Genomic DNA, 21,696 nt, shown 5'->3' with positions numbered 1-21,696 from the left:
TGGGTCATGTGGACATTGATGCTGTGGCCATGTCTACAGGACCACCATGGCTGTGTCTTGAGGGTGGCCATTCTTGGGGATAGTTGTTTGTGGGTGGTTGCGTGCTGTGGCCATCAGTACCTCCGTGTGTGGTTGTGTATAGAGGACTGTCCCTATGAGTATGGCTGTCACAGTAGACTGTGTGACTGATGCTGTGACCAGATGTGAGCACCTATGACTGGGTATGTGTGATCATGTGACAGTGTGTGACCAAAAACAGAGTGTTGGTGTGACTGGTCTGGTTGAGGCTGCATGTCCACGTGCAGCTGTGCCTGCGTGTGGTCTCCGTGGGACCAAATGTGTGCCTGTCCGTGTGCATCTGTGACCAGATGTCAGTGTGCAGCAGTGGAGACACATGTGACAAGTGTGTATAGCTGCGATTGTGTTGTGTGGGACTGGGTCACCAAATGGGTGAACTCTGGGTGTGATTCTATCTGGGTGGGCCTGTGACATCAGTATCTTGGACGGGTGCCTGAGGAAACATAGCTGTCACTGGGTGTGGCCGTGCATGTGCGGCTCTAGTGGGTGTGTCTGGGCCCCGTTATTTGTATATGGCTGAGAATGTGGATGGAAGTGACCAGATTTCAGTGGGTGGTGTGAGCAGGTGTCTGTGGTGGGGACTAAGTGGGCTGGGACGTGCTACATGTATGTGGACAGATGTCTGTAGTAGAGACTATGTGTGTCTGAACATGAATATGTGGCCAGATGTTTACGGTGGCAGCTTTCTGGGGTTGTGACTGTTTCTGTGTATCTGCAATCTAAGGTATGTAGCTGTGATTGCATCTCTGTGTAACCAAGTATATAGGGCTGTTGCCGGATGCTAGGGACACCTGTAGATACATGGATACATACAGCTGGCTGCATATGTGTATAGCCCTGGACATGCATCTAGAGGGCAAGGCCACTCTCATAGCATTCCCTTGGGCAGTGAGGCTCTCCTGAGGCCAGCACATCCCCAACATATGCCCCCCAAACATACCTACTTCTTCCTGGGCCCTTGGAACCAGGTGGCTGATCTCCCTGGTAACAGTTGCTAGGACAACTAGGACTGTCATCAGGGAGCCCAAGATGGAGGGGGCTGACTGAAGTCCAAGTTGGGGTGAGGTATCGGACTGAGCCCCACCCCAGACAAACTTCTCACCTTGTCCTCCCCTACTCGGGCAGGGCGGACCCCGGAGGCCTGAGCGGCACCTGCCCCCAGCCCCGTGTGGGGCCCCGGGGCCCCCAGAAACCTGCAGGACGGATCCAGGTGAGTGACCAGCCTGGGACACGGCAGGGCTGAATGGGTATGTGGTCTTGCCTAGCATGACCAGAGGAGCTGTCCCTGCGATCACATGGGCTTAATCACATTCATGAGTGGACCCCCTCAGGCATCTTCCTCAGCGACTGCCAGAGTCCCACTCATGCACAGACCCACACCCTGACACCCTTACAGCCTCAAGTGCAGGGCCACACTCAGACACTCACATCTGTAGACATACAGTTAGACACACACACACACAAACACAGATCTCCTTCAGATCACACACACTTGCTAATGCAGTAACACACGTGCTTAAGTAAATGTTCATCACACTAATACACAAACATATATACACATACATAGACACACAGCCACATTCCCAGACAACACCCAGATTCACAGGTGACCACAGACGCTCGCTGGATACAGACTCTGAGATACATACTCTCAAGAGACACACTGTTGGCTGGGCGCGGTGGCTCAACGCCTATAATCCCAGCACTTTGGGAGGCTGAGATGGGCAGATCACCTGAGGTCGGGAGTTCAAGACCAGCCGGACCAACATGGAGAAACTCCGTCTCTATTAAAAATACAAAATTATCCAGGGGTGGTGGCGCATGCCTGTAATCCCAGCTACTCGGGAGGCTGAGGCAGGAGAATCGCTTGAACGCGGGAGGCAGAGGTTGCTGTGAGCCGAGATCGCGCCATTGCACTCCAGCCTCCATTCCCAACAAGAGCAAAACTCTGTCTCAAAAAAAAAAAAAAAAAAAAGACCTACTCTTGCAGAGTCTGACAACACACACAGACCCACATTTCTACAGATGACAGTCACACTTTCACAGACAGCACCCGCGGGCCCAGGCTCTCACAGGGAGCTACGGTTGTGCACAAACACGCACAAACACAGTCTCACAAACAGCACCCAGCACTCTCTCAGGCAACAGTCGCACCCTTAAAAATAACCCTCATGAACACAGTCTCGCTAAAGACAACCTCATGTTCTCACACACCCTAACAGATGCACCACTGCACACAGATACAACCTCTGCGCAATACCCATGCACCCACACTCTAAGATGACAGCCACAGCCACAGTCACACAGGCTCGCCGCCAACAGCTGCACTCTTGGACACAGACAGTCTCGTGGGTCCCTCAGACGCACTGTCAGAGGCAGTATCATCACAGACTCACAGACAATAGCCACACCTTCACACAGAGACATAGCTACATGGATAACAGCCATGGGCACACCCTTTGAAAGACGACAGCCTCATGCTCAAACACAGACACACCCTCACAGGCAACAGGCACTGAGCCACAAGTTCTCATAGACAACAACGGCACTCTCGGATATAGACGGCAGACACACACAAGCACTCTCAGACATCGATGCCCTTCAGCAACAACCTTCAGGGACTCAGACCCGCAGACAACAACCACACTTTTGGATGCATCCCTCACAGACAGCACTCACAGATGCACACTATCATACACCATTCTCAGACATGCATTCTTCCAAACAGCCTTCAGAAACACTCAGAGACATTACTTGCATGCTCAGATACAGATCCCCTCATAGCTTTCCAGAACATACCATTGCACACTTGCTTACACACACACGTCCCCCTCTGCTGTTGGTGCTCCCAGTCCTGGGACTGTCAGGATGGCTGATCAGTGAAGACTGTCCTAGTGGCTGCCACCTCCATGCCCACTCCACACACCCACAGCGCTGCCTCTGACAGTCGTGGGTGCAAGGCCCCAGAAGCCTTGCCTGGGGACTAGACACAGTTGTCACAAAAGGGCTGCGTCTTAGAGTTCCAGAGGCAAGCCACCATCCCCCACACCCCATGCACCTGACTCCCGCACCTCTGACCCATGCAGGTCCCAACTCCTCTGCTGTCCTCTGATCACCCCACTGCCTGACTCTCATACCCCTAAAACCCCTGTGTGGCCCCTGACCCCTATGCCCTCCAACCCCCATGCCCTCCAACCCCCATGCCCTCCTATGTCTGACTTCCCACCCTTTGGATGCTCATGGCCTGGGAATGAGGAAGCATCCACCACACGGACAAGAAGCCCTCCAATGCCCTGAAACCTGTGCCCCATGCCCCCACCCCAGACCTCCCGCCCCTTAGCCCCGTGGTTCTGAATCCGCAGTGCCCAGTGCTCGCACTCCCCTGGCTTCTGTTGGCTCCTTTCCTCATGCTCCTTGAGCACTGGTCTCCCCGTTGAGCTCCATACCTTCTGACCCCCGCCCTTGATCCACATCACTGTCCTATGTCACCAGACGGGGCGGGCACCATGAACAAGTTACGGCAGAGCCTGCGGCGGAGGAAGCCAGCCTACGTGCCTGAGGCGTCGCGCCCGCACCAGTGGCAGGCGGACGAGGACGCAGTGCGGAAGGGCACGTGCAGCTTCCCGGTCAGGGTGAGTGGGCGGAGTGCGGCGGGGCGTGGACGGGGGTGCTGTGCTGTGCGCATGCACGGCCTGACTGGGACACGCGCTCAAGTCATTTGAAGTTGGTATTAAAAAGCATGAGGCCGGCCGGGCGCCGTGGCTTATGCCTGTAATCCCAGCACTTTGGGAGGCTGAGGCAGGTAGATCACCTGAGGTGAGGAGTTCGAGACCAGCCTGACCAATATGGTGAAACCCCATCTCTACTAAGAATACAAAACTTAGCTGGGCATGGTGCCATCTTGCCATCTCTACTAAAAATACAAAAATTAGCCGGGCGTGGTGCAGGGCGCCTGTAGCTACTGGGGAGGCTGAGACAGGAGAATCACTTGAACCCGGGAGGCAGAGGTTGCAGTGAGCCGAGATAGCACCACTGCACTCCAGCCTGGGCGACAGAGCAGACTCTGTCTAGGAGGAAAAAAAAAAAAAAAGCGTGAAGTGTGGTGGCGGCTCACACCTGTAATTCCAGGACACTGGGAGGCTGTGGTGGGAGGATTGCTTGAGCCAAGGAGTTCAAGACCAGCCTGGGCAAACACAGAGAAACCCTGTCTCTACAAAAAATAGTCAGGCACAGTGGCACGCACCAGTAGTCCCAGCTATTCGCAAGGCTGAGGTGGGAGGCTCACTTGAGTCCAGGAAGGTCGAGGCTACAGTGAGCCTTAATTGTGCCGTTGCACTCCAGCCTAGGCAACAGAGTGATACCCAATCTTGAAAACAACCAACCAACCAAAACACATTTTCTTGTACCAGCAAACTATCACCTGGAAACTATGATGTCATGTGTAGCATTTGCAAAGTGCTCTACCGTTAAGGGCGTTCTGGTTTAGCCATATCCTATACCTTTACATTCCTATGAGGGGGAGAGCAGGAATCATGGCATGGACTGTGGAGCTCAGCCCCTTCCTGGCTGAGTGATGACTGACCATGGTCACAGCCCCTCCACTACCTTATGTTCCCTTCCCCCGGAAGCAGACCCTGAGTGTGAGGGCTTCATTTGGGAGGTGCAGGAAATGGTGTTGGGAGTGAGGAAAGTAAGGCAGTCAGTAAAGGGTGTGTTATTAAAACTGCAGCTGTGTGCAACTGAGCTTTCCTCTGGGAAACTCAAGGCAACAGTCATCCCACCTGCAGGTGAGGGAGTTGGGGCTCAGGTACCCTAACTCCCGTCAATCATTGCCGGGACTGGCCCAGGCTCTTTCTAGCTGCTTTAGGGTGGGCAGAGCAGCTTTGCATGGCCTGGGGCCAGTCCTCACGCACAGAGATGCAAATGGTGGCTCTCGGGAGGACCATGGTGCCAGGTTAGGGCCCAGGGATATAGCTAGATCTGAATCACTACTACATGCTGTGCTTCAGTTTCCCCATCTGCATGTCTAGACTAGGAATGGGGTGTCCACCTTGTAGAGTTGAGATGCAGAATAAATGATTGCATACACGTCATGCATGTGTTTAGAATATTGTCTGCTGCATGGCAGATGCTCAGTGGGCACGGAGAATGAGTGATTACTGTGCTGTTTCATATCCCTCCATTCCCTCCAACCCAAGTACCTGGGCCACGTGGAGGTGGAGGAGTCCCGGGGAATGCACGTGTGTGAAGACGCGGTGAAGAAGCTGAAGGCGGTGAGTGAGGGGGCTGGCACAAGGGAGGGGGCAAGGTCAGACAGGGAGAGGCACCCTGACCCGGCTCCTTTGTCCCCTTGCCTCTCCCCAGATGGGCCGAAAGTCCGTGAAGTCTGTCCTGTGGGTGTCAGCCGATGGGCTCCGAGTGGTGGATGACAAAACCAAGGTAGGAGGCCTGTGGGGGTGGACACCGGGGGGCCTGTCTGCTCACCCTGCTGGAATCAGAGCGGAGGACGCCTTCCCACCTCCTCTGCACATCCCTCCCTCAGGGACCTTCTAGACGATGCCGTGTGCTCCCTCAGTCATCATAACTCAGGAATAAATGCAGTGATTATTTGGGAACTGGCATAGGCTGTGGGTGAGAGAGACTGGAGCAGCTGCCTCAGCTCCGATCCCAGCTTAGGGCCCCTGGGCATGAGATTTAACCTCTCTGGGTCTCAGTTGTGTCATCTAAAAAATGGGGATTATAGGCCGGGAGCGGTGGCTCAGGCCTGTAATCCCAGTACTTTGGGAGGCCAAGGAGGGAGGATCACCTGTGGTCAGGAGTTTAAGACCAGCCTGGCAATATGGTGAAACCTCATCTCTACTAAAAATACAAAAATTAGCCAGATGTGGTGGTGCACGCCTGTAATCCCAGCTACTTGGGAGGCTGAGGCAGGAGAATCACTTGCACCTGAGAGGTGGAGGTTGCAGTGAGCTGAGATCATGCCATTGCACTCCAGCCTGGGCAACAACAGCGAAACTCCATCTCAAAAAAAAAGGAGTGGGGGTGGGATTATCATAGACCCTACCATTAAGTGAGAAAGCATATGCAAGTTGTTTGAAATGGTGCCTGGCTGGGAGGGCCCCTTGAAGCCAGGAGTTCAAGATCAGCCTGTGAAAAGGAGCAAGGTTCCATCTATACAAAATAATTTTTTTTTTTTTTTTTTTTTTTTTTTTGAGACGGAGTCTCGCTCTGCCGCCCAGGCTGGAGTGCAGTGGCCGGATCTCAGCTCACTGCAAGCTCCGCCTCCCGGGTTCACGCCATTCTCCTGCCTCAGCCTCCGGAGTAGCTGGGACTACAGGCGCCCGCCACCGCGCCCGGCTAGTTTTTTGTATTTTTAGTAGAGACGGGGTTTCACCGTGTTAGCCAGGATGGTCTCGATCTCCTGACCTCGTGATCCGCCCATCTCGGCCTCCCACAGTGCTGGGATTACAGGCTTGAGCCACCGCGCCCGGCCCAAAATAATTTTTAATACAATTTTTAATGCGGGCTGGGCACGGTGGCTCATACCTACAATCCCAGCACTTTGGGAGGCTGAGGCGGGTGGATCACCTGAGGTCAGGAGTTCGAGACTAGCCTGACCAAGATGGTGAAACTCCACCTCTACTAAAAATACAAAAATTAGCCAGATGTAGTGATGCGTGCCTGTAATCCCAGCTACTTGGGAGGCTGAGACGGGAGAATCGCTTGAACCCAGGAGGCAGAGGTTTCAGTAAGCCAAGATCACACCACTGCACTCTAGCCTGGGTGACAGAGCAAGACTTCTTCTGGGAAGAAAAAAATTATTTAATAGGGTCTGGTACATCGTACATAACTGCTCAGATCAATGAATGTTAGCTGTTAAGTGTTTGTTGTCACCCTGCCCAGCCAGAAGGAAGCACTATGAGGCCCAATCTAGGTATCTGTTTGCTCACCTTGAATCCCCTGCCCCCAGCCCAGAGACTGCCCTAGGAGGTGCCCAGGACATGCTGAGAGTTGGGTTAATGACAGAACAAGGCCACCACCTTTGCAAGGCAGTTTCCTCAGCCCAAAATACTGTTCCTTGACTTTTTTTCCTAGTTAATACCTGCTTCAGGAAGCCCTGTCTGACTAACCCCAAGCCGGCTTTTGCCACGCTGGCCCTGACCCCTCTGCCTGGGCCTCCATCATCACATCCTGCCTGTACTCTGGGCTGCCCATCTCGTGATGGGTCTGATCTTCCCTCTGACCTGGGAGCCCTCTGCAGGCAGGGCACAGGGTGTCTCAGTGACTGCTGGGTCCCTACCCCGTTCAGGACGGGATTTCAGCAGACACAGAGAGAATGTTGAGTGAATACTCGAAAGACAGTTCACACTCTTCTCCTGGCCTCCCCGGCCCCTCCTAGGATCTTCTGGTCGACCAGACCATCGAAAAGGTCTCCTTTTGTGCTCCTGACCGCAACCTGGACAAGGCTTTCTCCTATATCTGCCGTGATGGGACCACCCGCCGCTGGATCTGCCACTGTTTTCTGGCACTCAAGGACTCCGTGAGTATTGCCACAGCTGGCCGGCTCTTCCCTCCCATGCCCTGGCATCCCAGCCCCACCCTGACAAGCTTCCTCCATTCAGGCACGTCACTCACCTCTGTGTGCCCAGTTTCCTCATCTGGAGAAGAGGGTATACTCAGTTCCCAATTTAGAGTATTCACGTGAGGGCCGGGTGCAGTGGCTCATACCTGTAATCCCAGCACTTTGGGATGCTGGGGCGGGTGGATTGCCTGAGCTCAGGCTTTCAAGACCACCCTGGACCACATGGTAAAATCCCATCTCCACTGAAATACAAAAAATTAGCCAGGTGTGGTGGTGCACACCTGTAGTCCTAGCTACTCAGGAGGCTGAGGCAGGAGAATCACTTGAGCCCAGGAGGTGGAGGTTGCAGTGAGCCAGAATTGCACCACTGCACTCCAGCTTGGGTGACAGAGTGAGACTCCATCTCAAAAAAAAAAAAAAAAAAAGAGTATTGGCTGGGCACGGTGGCTCAGTGGCTCACACCTGTAATCCCAGCACTTTGGGATTACAAAGTGCTGGGATTACAGGTGTGAGCCACCCCACCCGGCAATATTTTTAATTTAATTAATTTATTTAATGAGACAAGGTCTCTCTCTGTCACCCAGGCTGGCGTACAGTGGTGCAGTCTCACCTCACTGCAACCTGGGTTCAAGTGATTCTCCCACCTCAGCTTCCTGAGTAGCTGGGACTACAGGCACATGCCACCATGCCCGGCTAATTTTCTGTATTTTTTGTAGAGACAGGGTTTCACCATGTTGCCCAGGCTTGTCTGGAACTCCTGGACTCAAGTGATCCACTCACCTTGGCCTCCCAAAGTGCTCGGATTACAGGCGTGAGCCGCTTGGATCAGTAGTTCATTACTTACTTTTTTTTTTTTTTTTTTTGAGACAGAGCGAGACTGGAGTACAGTGGCACGATCTTGGCTCACTGAAACCTCCACCTCCCGGGTTCAAGCAATTCTCTTGCCTCAGCCTCCATAGTAGCTGGGATTACAGGTGCCTGCCACCACGCCCGGCTAATTTTTGTATTTTTAGTAGAGACAGGGTTTCACCATGTTGGCCAGGCTGGTCTCAAACTCCTGGCCTCAAGTGATTCGCCTGCCTCAGCCTCCTAAAGTGCTGGGATTACAGGTGTGAGCCACTGTGCTTGGACCATCTGATACTTTTTGTAGGCATCGGACTACTTCCCGCTCCATATTTCAGCATGCACACCATTAAGTATAATTTGTATTTGTTTCCAGATTTTTTTTTTTTTTCCTTCAAAGCGAAAGATATAATTGTCTTAGTTCAGGCCGCTGTAACCAAATGGTGTAGACTGTGTGGCTTAAATGACAAACATTTGTTTCTTGCACTTCTAGAGGCTGGATGCCTGAGGTCAGGGTGTCAAATGGCTCATTTCTTGGTGAGGGCTCTTTTCCTGGTTTGCAGACGGATGCCTGCTTTCTGTATCTTCACCTGGCAAGGTGGAGGGGAGATCTCATGTCCTTTTTTTTTTTTTTTTTTTTGAGACGGAGTCTTGCTCTGTCGCCCAGGCTGGAGTGCAGTGGCGCGATCTCGGCTCACTGCAAGCTCCACCTCCCGGGTTCACGCCATTCTCCCGCCTCAGCCTCCGAGTAGCTGGGACTACAGGCGCCTGCCACCACGCCCGGCTAGTTTTTTTTTTGTATTTTTAGTAGAGACGGGGTTTCACCATGTTAGCCAGGATGGTCTCGATCTCCTGACCTCGTGATCCACCCGCCTCGGCCTCCCAAAGTGCTGGGATTACAGGCTTGAGCCATCGCGCCCGGCCTTTTTCTCCTTTTTAAGGGCATTAATCCTGGCCAGGCATAGTGGCTTATGCCTGTAATCCCAACACTTTGGGAGGCGCAGGTGGGCAGATCACCTGAGGTCAGGAGTTCGAGTCCAGCCTCGCCAACATCGTGAAATCCCATCTCTACTGAAAATACAAAACTTAGCCGGGCGTGGTGGTGCATGCCTATACTCCCAGCTACTGGGAGGCTGAGGCAGGGGAATTGCTTGAAGCCGGGAGGTAGAGGTTGCAGTGAGCTGAGGTTGTGCCGCTGCACTCCAGCATGAGCGTCAGAGTGAGACCCTGTCCTAGAAAATAAATAAATAAATAAGGGCACTAATTCCATCGTGAGGATCCCACCTCATGATCTAACATAACTCTCATTGTCTCCCAAAGGCCTACACCCAAATACCAGCACATTATGAATGAGGGCTTCAGTGTTTGAATTGGGAGAGAAACACACATTTAGTCCATAGCAATGCACAAGCCTTCAGTGTACAGTCAACGAATTTTGACAATTGCATACACCCATGTAACCAAACCCCTATCAATATCTAGAACATTGCCAGCACCCAATCATCCCTTCATACCCTTTCCAGTCATTCCCCACCCCATAGGAAACTACCACTATTCTGACTTTCTTTTTTTGAGACAGAATCTCGTTCTGTCACCCAAGCTGGAGTGCAGTGGTGCAATCATAGCTCCCTGCAGCCTTGACCTCCTGGGCTCAAGGGAACCTCCTGCCTCAGCCTCCCAAAGTGCTAGCATTACAGGAGAAAGCCACCACTCCTGGCCTGTTCTGACTTTTTTCACCATAGATTAGTTTTGTCTCTTCTGGAATTTCCGGTAAGTGGAGCCACACAACAGGCTCCTTGGTTTCTGGCTTCTCTCACTTGGAGCTGTCATTTCCAGCCCTTCCTCATGGTGCAGATGAGCACTGAGGCCCAGAGAAGTGCAGGGACTCATCCAGCGCGATCCAGTACCTAGTGGCTGTAACTCAGTGCCCCTGGCCCCTGTCCGCCCTGCCCAGCACCTCTAACCCCCGCCCATCCTCTCCCCACAGGGCGAGAGGCTGAGCCACGCCGTGGGCTGTGCTTTTGCCGCCTGCCTGGAGCGAAAACAGCGACGGGAGAAGGAATGTGGGGTCACGGCCGCCTTCGATGCCAGCCGCACCAGCTTCGCCCGCGAGGGCTCCTTCCGCCTGTCTGGGGGTGGGCGGCCTGCTGAGCGAGAGGCCCCGGACAAGAAGAAAGGTGGGTGTTGCCCTGAGCACCAGCAGGGCACAGAGTGGGCACAGGGTACCCAAGGTCGGGGGGTGGGGGGCTTCAGAGGTACAGGGACTCAACAGTTTACAAAGCAGGGGATGCTTCAGGCCAGGCGCCATGGCTCACGCCTGTAATCCCAGCACTTTGAGAGGCCAAGGTGGGCAGATCACTTGAGGTCAGAAGTTGGAGACCAGCCTGGGCAACATGGTGAAACCTCGTCTCTACTAAAAATACAAAAATTAACCGGGCATGGTGGCCTACACCTGTAATCCCAACTACTTGGGAGGCTGAGGCAGGAGGATTGCTGGAACCCTGGAGGTGGAGGTTGCAGTGAGCTGAGATCACACCACTGCACTCCGGTCTGGGCAGTAGAGTAAGACTCTGTCTTTTTTTGAGACAGAGTCTTGCTCTGTCACCCAGGCTGGAGTGCAAGGGTGCGATCTTGGCTCACTGCAATCTCCACCTCCTGGGTTCCAGCAATTCTCCTGGCTCAGCCTCTCGAGTAGCCAGGATTACAGGCATGGCTAATTTTTGTATTTTTATTAGAGACAGGGTTTCCCCATGTTGGCCAGGCTGGTCTCAAACTCCTGACCTCAGGTGATCCACCTGCCTCGGCCTCCCAAAGTGCTGGGATTACAGGCGTGAGCCATGGCGCCTGGCCTTCTCAGGACTTTCCAACCTGTGTATCAAGACCTGTGAAGCCAATTTGCTGTCCTGTAGCTGGCATTTTTTGTTTTGTTTTCTGAGTTGAGGTCTAATTCTGTTGCCCAGGCTGGAGTGCAGTGGCGTGATCACAGCTCCCTGCAGCCTCAAACTCCTGGGCTCAGGTAATTCTCCTGCCTCAGCCTCCAGGTAGCTGGGAATATGGGCACGCACCACAGCATCTGGCTAGTTTTATTTTTAGGTTTTGTAGAACTGGGATCTTGCTGTGTTTCCCAGGCTGGTCTCAAACTCCTGGCCTCAAATGATCCTCCCACCTCAGCCTCCCAAAGCACTGGTGTTATAGGTATGGACAACTGGGCCCAGCCCATGTGGCTGGCATTTTAAAAAATGAAATCAACCTGGGCAACATAGGGAAACCCTGTCTCTACAAATCATTAAAAAATTAGCCAGGCATGGTGGTGCAGCCTGTGGTCCCAGCTACTCAGGAGGCTGAGGCAGGAGGATCACCTGGGCCCAGGAGGTAGAGGCTGCAGACAGCTGCGATTGTGCCACCACACTCAAACCTGGGTGACAGACAGAGTGAGACCCTGTCTCAAAAAAAAAAAATGAGGCCGGGTGCGGTGGCTCAAGCCTGTAATCCCAGCACTTTGGGAGGCCGAGACGGGCAGATCACGAGGTCAGGAGATCGAGACCATCCTAACATGGGCTAACATGGTGAAACCCCGTCTCTACTAAAAAATACAAAAAACTAGCCAGGCGAGGTGGCGGGCACCTGTAGTCCCAGCTACTCGGGAGGCTGAGGCAGGAGAATGGCATAAACCCGGGAGGCGGAGTTTGCAGTGAGCCGAGATCCGGCCACTGCACTCCAGCCTGGGCGACAGAGCAAGACTCCGTCTCAAAAAAAAAAAAAAAAAAAGAATTTAAAAACAATGAAGTAGAGAATCATAGAAAATATCAGAGTATATTGAATGGCATAAGGGTTAAATATAATTTAATGATACTTTTATTTGAGTGTGAGAGAGAGAGAGAGTGTGTGTGTGTGTGTGTATGTGTGCGCGCGTGTGCATGTAAGAGGCTACCATATAAAAGATACCTCTTACTCTGGATTGCCATCAAGAAAGTTTGAAACATACTTGGTAAAACTAACTTTCTAGGTAAATGGTTACTTTGTAAGTTCTAAAACTGTGTGTGTGTGTGTGTGTGTGTGTGTGTGTGTGTGTGTGTTTAAATTATAATTGTATGTATGTCCTGAGTCACCATATAATTTAATTAATTTATCTATTTATTTTTTACTGTGAATTCTAGTTTACGTTTTTTGGGAAAACACTACTTAGAATTTACAAAGAATTTACCATTGGAAACTGATCCTGATTAAGGGAGACGAATGAGATTTGACAGGTATTAATAGGTGCAAGATGTGATCCTGAATTGGATCCTGGATTGTAAGGGGAAAAAAAAGAACATCTTTTTTTTGAGACAGAGTCTCTCTCTGGCACCCAGGCTGGAGTGCAGTGTCGCCATCTCAGCTCACTGCAACCTCCGCCTCCTGGTTTCAAGCAGTTCGTATGCCTCAGCCTCCTGAGTAGCTGGGATTACAGGTGCCCACCACCACACCCAGCTAAGTTTGTTTGTTTTATTTTTCTTTTTTGGAGACAGAGTCTCGCTCTGTTGCCCAGGCTGGAGTGCAATGGTGTGATCTTGGCTCACTGCAACCTCTGCCTCTCGGGTTCAAGCAATTCTCCTGCCTCAGCTTCTGGAGTAGCTGTAATCCCAGGCATGTGCCACTACACCCAACTAATCTTTTTTTGTATTTTTAGTAGAGATGGTATTTCACCATGTTGGCAAGGCTGGTCTTGAACTCCTGGCCTCAAGTGATCCTCCCACCTTGGCCTCTCAAAGTGCTGGGATTATAGGCATGAGCCACTGTGTCCAGGCATGCTTTTGTTGGATTCCAAAACATTTAACATTCACCACCTAAACTGACCCTCTCGGAGGCTTGGGAAGTAGCATGAGATGTTTATCCCAGGTTTCTAGTTGGCAAACTGGAGCCCAGAGAGGGGAGGGGACTTACTGAGGTCACACAGTGAGTGGGGGCAGAGGTGGTTTCCTGGTTCCAACCTGTCCTGGGCTGTTTCCACTACCCTGGGCCAGACCTGCATGGGTGCCCCATTGTGTCACGATGGGAGAAGCAGCACTGGGCGACATCCTTCTGGGAGGGTCTCTCTGGGCCCGAGTTTAATCTCCATGGTATTCAGGCCGCAGCTCGGGGAGGCCCTGGTAGGAGGGTAGGTGTGTGTTCATAGTTTGGCAGGGGTGAGGGGAGCCCTGCCCTTGAAGAGCCTGCCTCTCCTGCTGAGTAGGGAGGTCAGGCTTCCTCCCAGAGGACAGAGAACAGTCTCAGAGTGGAGGGAGCCAGGCTGAGAGACCAGAACAATCTGGAAAGCTTCTCAGAGGATGAAGCATCCAAGCCATGTCTAGAATGACTGGAGGAAGGGAGGAGCTCCTTGAGGTGGGAAGAAGGCTGGGAGGTGGGAGACAGAGGGGAACAGACAGTGACAGAGAAAGACATGATACAGAGAGCGAGGCCAGAGGGAGACAGGGTGGGCAGTCATTTGGAGCATGGGCTCCAGAGTCAGTCTGTCCTTTCCTAGCAGTGTCATTTGGAGCATATCACACTGGGCCTTTGCTGGGTCTCAGTTTCCACATCTGTAAAATGAGGATCGTATCAACCCCATGCGTAGTCGTGTGGATTGAATGAGTTAATACTTGCAAAGCATCTGGAACAATGCCTCATACGTTATTCCGGCACCAAATAAGTGTTTGTTAAATGATTGGAAAGGGAGATAGAGGGTCTCCGAGGGAAGAATGGTGAGAGCAGCAGGGCAAGACAGAAAGGGGCAGGAAGCTGGCGAGACACAGAGGGTGAGCCTGGGGGACGGTTTTCCAAGGGCCTCCTGGGGAAGGGGATCTTGACTTGGGTGGGAGTGAGGGATATCTCAAGGCTTTGACTAGCTTGTCGTACGGGCAGGACTCACTGACAAGGAAGGCAGCCTTGGAGAATGACCCAGAGAACCAGGCGGGAGAGGCCTTGAATGCCATGGTGAGATACCTAACCATCCATCTCCCCCATGTCTCCAGCAGAGGCAGCAGCTGCCCCCACTGTGGCTCCTGGCCCTGCCCAGCCTGGGCACGTGTCCCCAACACCAGCCACCACATCCCCTGGTGAGAAGGGTGAGGCAGGCACCCCCGTGGCTGCAGGCACCACTGCGGCCGCCATCCCCCGGCGCCATGCCCCCCTGGAGCAGTTGGTTCGCCAGGGCTCCTTCCGTGGGTTCCCAGCACTCAGCCAGAAGAACTCACCTTTCAAACGGCAGCTGAGCCTACGACTGAATGAGCTGCCATCCACGCTGCAGCGCCGCACTGACTTCCAGGTGAAGGGCACAGGTGAGCCCTGGGCCCAGTGGGAAAGGGCACTGGAATCAATTGGCACTATCTGATGTGGGCAAGGGATAGAGGCGAGATGGTTCACACTGTGATTGATTTGCACTGTCTGCCATGGGCAAAGGAGAGAGAGGTGGAACATGTCATGATCGATTAGCAGTGGGCAAGGGAGAGGAAGGAGACAGCACAAATCAGGATTGATAAACCATGTCTGCTCTGAGTAAGGGATAGCAGAAAGGCCTCACAAGTTATGATCAATTAGCAATGTCTGGTGTGGTTAAGGAAAAGGAGAAAGATGACGCACGTCATGATTAGTTAGTAAAGTCCACTATGGACAAAGAAGTCGGGCATGGATAAGGAAGTTTGCCATGGGCCAGGGAAAGAAGAGAAGCAACACTATTGGCCTGTTTTTGCTCAGAAATAGACTGAAGCACTGTAAGTTAATGCGTGCTCTCTCCCTCCAAGCATTTGCCTATGAAATCTGGCTAAGTGAAGGATACAGGTATTCCTCAGGCTCTAAGGAAAGGAGGATTGCGATGGATTAGCAATGTCTGCCTAGGGCAGAGAGCATCAAGGGATGGCAAAAAAGGCATCACAAATCATGATCAATTAGCAATGTCTGCTGTGGTTAAGGAAAACAAGAAGGATGGTGCACATGATTGCTTAGCAATCATGATCTCCTTACAGTGTGTGTCATGGGCAAGGGAGAAGAGAGAGTAGGAAGAGTGTTATGTTTTTACCCAAAGGGGAGACTCCCAGAATTGGTCAGTAGAAACATGACATGCAGGGCACCAGTGAGCTCAGAGATCCCAGGGGTCAGGGGGCATAGTGATGGATCAGGGATATTTGTTGTGGGCACAGAGTTGAGCAGAGGCAGTACCCATCATGAAAAGGAGCAGCACATCATAATTGATTGGCATTGTCTGCCATGGCTGGTGATAGGAGAGAGGAGATATAAAGGTCATGTTTTACTTGGAGGGAAGATGGAGTTACAAGGATCTGTTTCTTCTAGCACTTGGTCAGGGGAGCCATGAAGTCTGGACAGATGATGGGTAAGGTGAGCAAAGAGCTCCGTGGAGGAAAAAATCGTGTTTGATTACTAATGTCTGCCGTGGGCCAGGGAAAGGAGACAGGTGGTATACATCATGATCTAAAAGCGATGTCCAGCCAGGTGCAGTGGCTCATGCTTGTAGTCCCAGGACTTTGGGAGGCCAAGGCAGGCAGATCACTTGAGCCCAAGAGGGGTTCAAGGATCCCTTGAGGCAGATGACTTGGCTAAACCCTGTCTCTACAAAAAAATACAAAAACTAGTCTAGTGTGGTGGCGCATGCCTGTAGTCTTAGCTACTCAGGAGGCTGAGAAAGGAGAATTGCTTGAGCCCAGCAGATTGAGGCTGCAGTGAGCTCAGATTGCACCACTTCACTCTAGCCTGGGCAACAGAGTGAGATCCTGTCTCAAAAAAAAAAAAAAAAAAAATTGAGAACAATGTCTGCCATGGGAAAGGAAGAAGATAGAAGTGGCATGCTACTGAGTTTTGCCTGAGGGAGGCAGGCAGAAGGGCTGTCTTCCCCACCAGCAGCCAGTGAAGCCATGTGGTCTGGCCCACACTCTTGTTCCTGGATGCCAAATCTGCATCGCCTACCCATTATGGCCTTGGGGATTGGTGTGGGAGGGTGTTGAGCTGTATCCAGGAGGCTGGGCTGCTCCAAAAGGTAACCGGTGAGCAGGTGCCCACCCTTGTTGAGAGTGACGCACACTCACTCCATGCCTGCAGCACTCCTGGGCCATCACACACCCTCACATTTGCTGTCCTTACGCAGCCTGACATCAGGCACACTCCCCAGGCTGTGACACGCGCTCCTGAGAGGTGGCAGGAGCTCCAGGCTTTATTTAGAAGCCTCACACTCCTGTGGCCAGCTGCACGCTCACTTGGATGTGACATGCCACACAGAAATTTCACATACATAGACATCGTACCCTCACACACATGTCACACATGCTCAGAAGTCACAAACTCAGAGTCAGGTATACTCTCAAGTCACGCACACTCCAAAATCACAGAGTCAGAAGTCACACATGGCCAGATGTGGTGACTCACACCTGTAATCCCAACACTTTGGGAGGCCAAGGAGGGAGGATCACTTGAGCTCAGGAGTTTGAGACCAGCCTGGGCAGCACAGCAAGATCTCATCTCTACAAAAAAATTTTAAAAATTAACCTTTATTGTTAACCAGGTGCAGTGGCATGCACCTGTAGTCACAGCTACTCAGGAAGATTGCTTGAGCCTGGGAGGCAGAGGTTGCAGTGAGCCAAGATTGTGCCACTACACTCCAGCCTGGGCAACAGAATGAGACCCTGTGTCAAAAATAAATAAATATTTTTTAAAAAGAAACACACTCAGATTTACACACCTTCACAGATCACACACCCAGATTTATGCAAACTCCAAAGCCACATGTGCAGATTCATGCACACCTGCAAACACACTCGTACATCACACGGCAGATGCACTCACACCTGGGGGTCACGCATCAGGACGCCACACACCTGGACTCCAGTCACACTCAGATGCCACAACCTCAGAAGCTGCATGCCTGTTTGGATGAACATGCACAATCATTGTTGACATTGGCTGTCCCACCTGGGCGCCCCCACAGCACACCTGCAGACACCTACGGCCAGTTCTGATGTTCACTGGAGCATCTGCATGACCCCTTGGAGACAGCCATTGGCTAAAACGTCACAGACATGTGTCACACACCACACATGGCAGTCCTTAATTGTTTATTTGGATGGTACCTGTGCTCATCCCAAGCCCTCGCGGGGCCGCCATGCCTGCTCAGTGTCTCCTGCCTTGCTGGCACAGGCACATCTCTGCTCTCATGATGTTTGCCATAGGTCAGGCTGGGTGGGGTGGACAGGGCCCCACTTCTCTGCCCAAAGCTGGACAAATGATCCCCAGCCAGTGAGCGGCCATGCCACAATCCATTCAGACTGGGCCCATGTCCTTGCCATGCACGTGGTTGGGCATATTTTTAAACTAATATATGTTGCTAAATGTTTTAGACATCTCTTCTGGTTTGTGGCCGCACACAAATCTTGAGGTCCTTGGTTTGGGGTCCCTGTTACTGTCAACCATCAAATGTCACACAGTAAGTTGATCGTTCTGCCATTCAGATGTGACACACACGTGTGCAGTTATTTGGCGGTCATGGCCACTTAGTTACTACAGCAGGAAAGGATACAGGTCACAAGAGAGGGCCACCAAGGGCGTGGGATAAAGGGTGGGGCTGCGGCAGGGCCTGGGCCTGTTTGCTGACCTCCGTCCTGCCCTGCTTCCCAGTGCCTGAGATGGAGCCTCCTGGCGCCAGCGACAGTGACAGCATCAACGCTCTGTGCACACAGATCAGTTCATCTTTTGCCAGTGCTGGAGCACCAGCACCAGGGCCACCACCTGCCACAACAGGTAAAGCCAGGCTTTCTACTGGGCAGACACCCTGCATGTCCTTCCTGTACCCCCTCCTCTATCCAGGGCTACCCAGACACTCCAGGGGTCTTGGGATCCTACAGGCTTAGAATCATGGATCACCTCAGAGCCAGGGGATCATCCTAGAACCATGGATCATCTTAGAGCCATGGGATTACGTGAGAATCATGTGATTATTTTAGAACCATGGACCATCTTAGAGCCAGGGGATCATCCTAGGTCCGTGGATCATCTTAGAGTCATGGGATTACCTCAGAATCATGCAATCACCTTAGAACCAGAGATCATCTTAGAGCTATGGGATTACCTGAGAATCACGCGATCACTTTAGAACCATGGATCATCTTAGAGTCAGGGGATTATCCTAGATCCATGGATCATCTTAGAGCCATGGGATTACCTCAGAATCGTGTGATCACCTTAGACCCAGGGATCATCTTAGAGCCAGGGGATCAGCCTAGAACCATGGGATTATCTGAGAATCATGTGATCATCTTAGAGCCATGGATCATCTCAGAGCCCTTGATCATTTTAGAGCTATGGAATCCCTGTAGAACCATGGGATCCCCTTAGAACCATGGATCATCTTAGAGTCAGGGGATTATCCTAGATCCATGGATCATCTTAGAGCCATGGGATTACCTCAGAATCGTGTGATCACCTTAGACCCAGGGATCATCTTAGAGCCAGGGGATCAGCCTAGAACCATGGGATTATCTGAGAATCATGTGATCATCTTAGAGCCATGGATCATCTCAGAGCCCTTGATCATTTTAGAGCTATGGAATCCCTGTAGAACCATGGGATCCCCTTAGAACCAAGGGATCATCCTAGAACTATGGATCATCTTAGAGCCACAGGATCACCTTAGAAACACAGATCATCTTAGAGCCAGAGGATCATCCTAGAACCATGGATCATCTTAGAGCCATGGGATTAGCTGAGAATCAAGTGATCACCTTAGAACCATGATTTATCTTAGAGATACGGGATCATCTTAGAGCCATGGGGTCATCTCAGAGGCATGGGCTCATCCTAGAATCTTGGGATCACCTTAAAGCTCAGAGATCGTTTTGGAACCATGGAATCCTTGAGAACCGTGTATCATCTTAGAGCCATGGGCTTATCCTAGAACCACAGGAGCACCTTAGAATCTCAAACGCTGTAAATGTAGAATTCGAGAATCTTAGAAAGCCCCACCCTAAACTGTCAGACCTTACTATGTTAGGATAATATTATACATGTGGAGAAAGATCCATGCAATCTTAGAATCTTAACTCCTAAAACAATACATTCTGAAAGTATTAGAGAATCAAGGGTGATATTCAAAATAGTGAATACCAGCTGGGTGTGGTGGCTCATGCCTGTAATCCTAGTACTTTGGGTGGCCGAGGTGGGGGGATCACTTGAGATAGGAGTTTGAGTCCAGCCTGGGCAACATGTTGAAACCTCGCCTCTACTAAACATACAAAAAATCAGCTGGGTGTGATGGTGCGCGCCTGTAATCCCAGCTACTCAGGAGGCTGAGGCACGAGAATTGCTTGAACCTGGGAGGCGGAGGTTGCAGTGAGCCGAGATAGGGCCACTGCATCCCAGCCTGGGCAACAGAGTGAAACTCTCTCAAAACAGACAAACAAAACAAAATAGTGAATCCCAGGTTTGGCACTGACCAGTCAGAAGGGCAGTGGAGCTAGGAGGATGTCAGTCCTACTTAGACTTTCCCATCATAGGACCTTAGAAGCTCAGAATTGTATGTTCTTAGCACTCCAGAGCCATTATGTGGTCCAGAATGGTGAAGTCACCTGCCTGAAGTCAGCAAGCTAGGGAGGTGCAGAGCTGGGATTCAGAGGCAGGCGGTCTGGCTCCAGAGTCTGTGCTCTGATTCCCACACCATGCCAGTTCCCAGCCTGAGGTTCTTCTGCTGAAGCCCTTGCCCCCTCACCTATCCCTCTCCTCTCTCCAGGGACTTCTGCCTGGGGTGAGCCCTCCGTGCCCCCTGCAGCTGCCTTCCAGCCCGGGCACAAGCGGACACCTTCAGAGGCTGAGCGATGGCTGGAGGAGGTGTCACAGGTGGCCAAGGCCCAGCAGCAGCAGCAACAGCAGCAGCAGCAGCAGCAGCAGCAGCAGCAGCAGCAGCAAACAGTGTCTGTGGCCCCGGTGCCCACCATGCCTCCTGCCTTGCAGCCTTTCCCTGCCCCTGTGGGGCCCTTTGACGCGGCATCTGCCCAAGTGGCCGTGTTCCTGCCACCCCCGCACATGCAGCCCCCTTTTGTGCCCACCTACCCAGGCTTGGGCTACCCACCGATGCCCCGGGTGCCTGTGGTGGGCATCACACCCTCACAGATGGTGGCCAACGCCTTCTGCTCAGCCGCCCAGCTCCAGCCTCAGCCCGCCACCCTGCTTGGGAAAGCTGGGGCCTTCCCACCCCCTGCCATACCCAGTGCCCCTGGGAGCCAGGCCCGCCCTCGCCCCAATGGGGCCCCCTGGCCCCCGGAGCCAGCGCCTGCCCCAGCTCCAGAGTTGGACCCCTTTGAGGCCCAGTGGGCGGCATTAGAAGGCAAACCCACTGTGGAGAAACCCTCCAACCCCTTTTCTGGTGACCTGCAGAAGACATTCGAGATTGAACTGTAGCCCGAGCCGCCCCGCCCACTCCATCATCTCCAGGCGCCCCACGCCTGGGGGTGGAGGCACAACCTCTCCCCTAACCCTGCTCTCTGGGGCTGCGCCCCTCAGCACCCTCTCAACACCCCCCTCTCTCAACCACCCCAACAACCACTACAGAACCAACATTGTGACACCCAGGTTGGAACAGGATGGAATTCAGGGATGGACCCAGCCTGGCTAAGGGAACCATTTCACTGCCGGACTTAGGCTGGCGATGCCCCCTTCCCCCACCCCAGACACAGGGGTTGGCCACAATCCCACTGAATGCCCTTGGTTCACGCTCCATTTCCCAGTTTCTGTTGACCTCCCACCTTCCAGTGTTGGACAGGATGGGGGGGGACACTTGCTTAGGGGCTCTCCTGGGCCCCACACCAGTGCCCACCCCAAATCTGGTCGTCTCCTCCCCCCATACACAGCACAAGCTAAGGGCTGCCCTCTGCCCACACGCTGCGTTCACTGCCAATGCTGTAGTCACCCCCATCGCCCTCCAGCTCTGGGGCCCATGTGTTCCTTGGGCCAAGGTCTCATGGGGGCTGGGGCCAAGTTGGGGGCCCAGGAGGCGGGGAGGGGGGAGGAGGAGAAGATGCGCAGTTACCTCATGTCTGTGCCCGCTGGGGAGGGGTCCGGGAAGAAGGGGAAGGGGTTCCTGGCGGGTACTTTTCTATCTTTTATTTCCAGATTTTTTTTGTATCTAAACTTGAAGATTTGTATTATACAAGGACAGCCAATAAAGGAAGAATATAATGGTG

The 21,696-nt window shown here is 52.5% G+C and overlaps 1 protein-coding gene across 7 annotated transcripts in view; it reads left to right on the top strand.

Annotated features, from left to right (window-relative positions):
• Positions 1–21,696, top strand: part of NUMBL (NUMB like endocytic adaptor protein) — a 25,748-nt gene extending 4,052 nt beyond the window's left edge. For 4 of the 7 annotated variants that reach the window (XM_005589300.5, XM_065535502.1, XM_045379204.2 and 1 more), the window contains exons 2-10: positions 1,204–1,288; positions 3,571–3,710; positions 5,277–5,351; positions 5,443–5,517; positions 7,478–7,618; positions 10,491–10,680; positions 14,494–14,799; positions 18,140–18,262; positions 20,247–21,696. In XM_005589300.5, coding sequence (XP_005589357.3) covers positions 1,204–1,288; positions 3,571–3,710; positions 5,277–5,351; positions 5,443–5,517; positions 7,478–7,618; positions 10,491–10,680; positions 14,494–14,799; positions 18,140–18,262; positions 20,247–20,914 — 1,803 coding nt within the window. In that variant the 3' untranslated portion in view covers positions 20,915–21,696. The remainder of the gene's footprint in view (positions 1–1,203; positions 1,289–3,570; positions 3,711–5,276; positions 5,352–5,442; positions 5,518–7,477; positions 7,619–10,490; positions 10,681–14,493; positions 14,800–18,139; positions 18,263–20,246) is intronic. The other 3 variants (XM_074023619.1, XM_074023621.1, XM_015441327.3) reach the window with 1 other exon arrangement.

This window comes from Macaca fascicularis, chromosome 19 (genome assembly GCF_037993035.2).
Source record: "Macaca fascicularis isolate 582-1 chromosome 19, T2T-MFA8v1.1".
In the NCBI taxonomy this organism is placed as follows: domain Eukaryota; kingdom Metazoa; phylum Chordata; class Mammalia; order Primates; family Cercopithecidae; genus Macaca; species Macaca fascicularis.
Note: the sequence above shows the minus strand (reverse complement) of the source record. Positions and strands in the feature narration are given on the sequence as shown.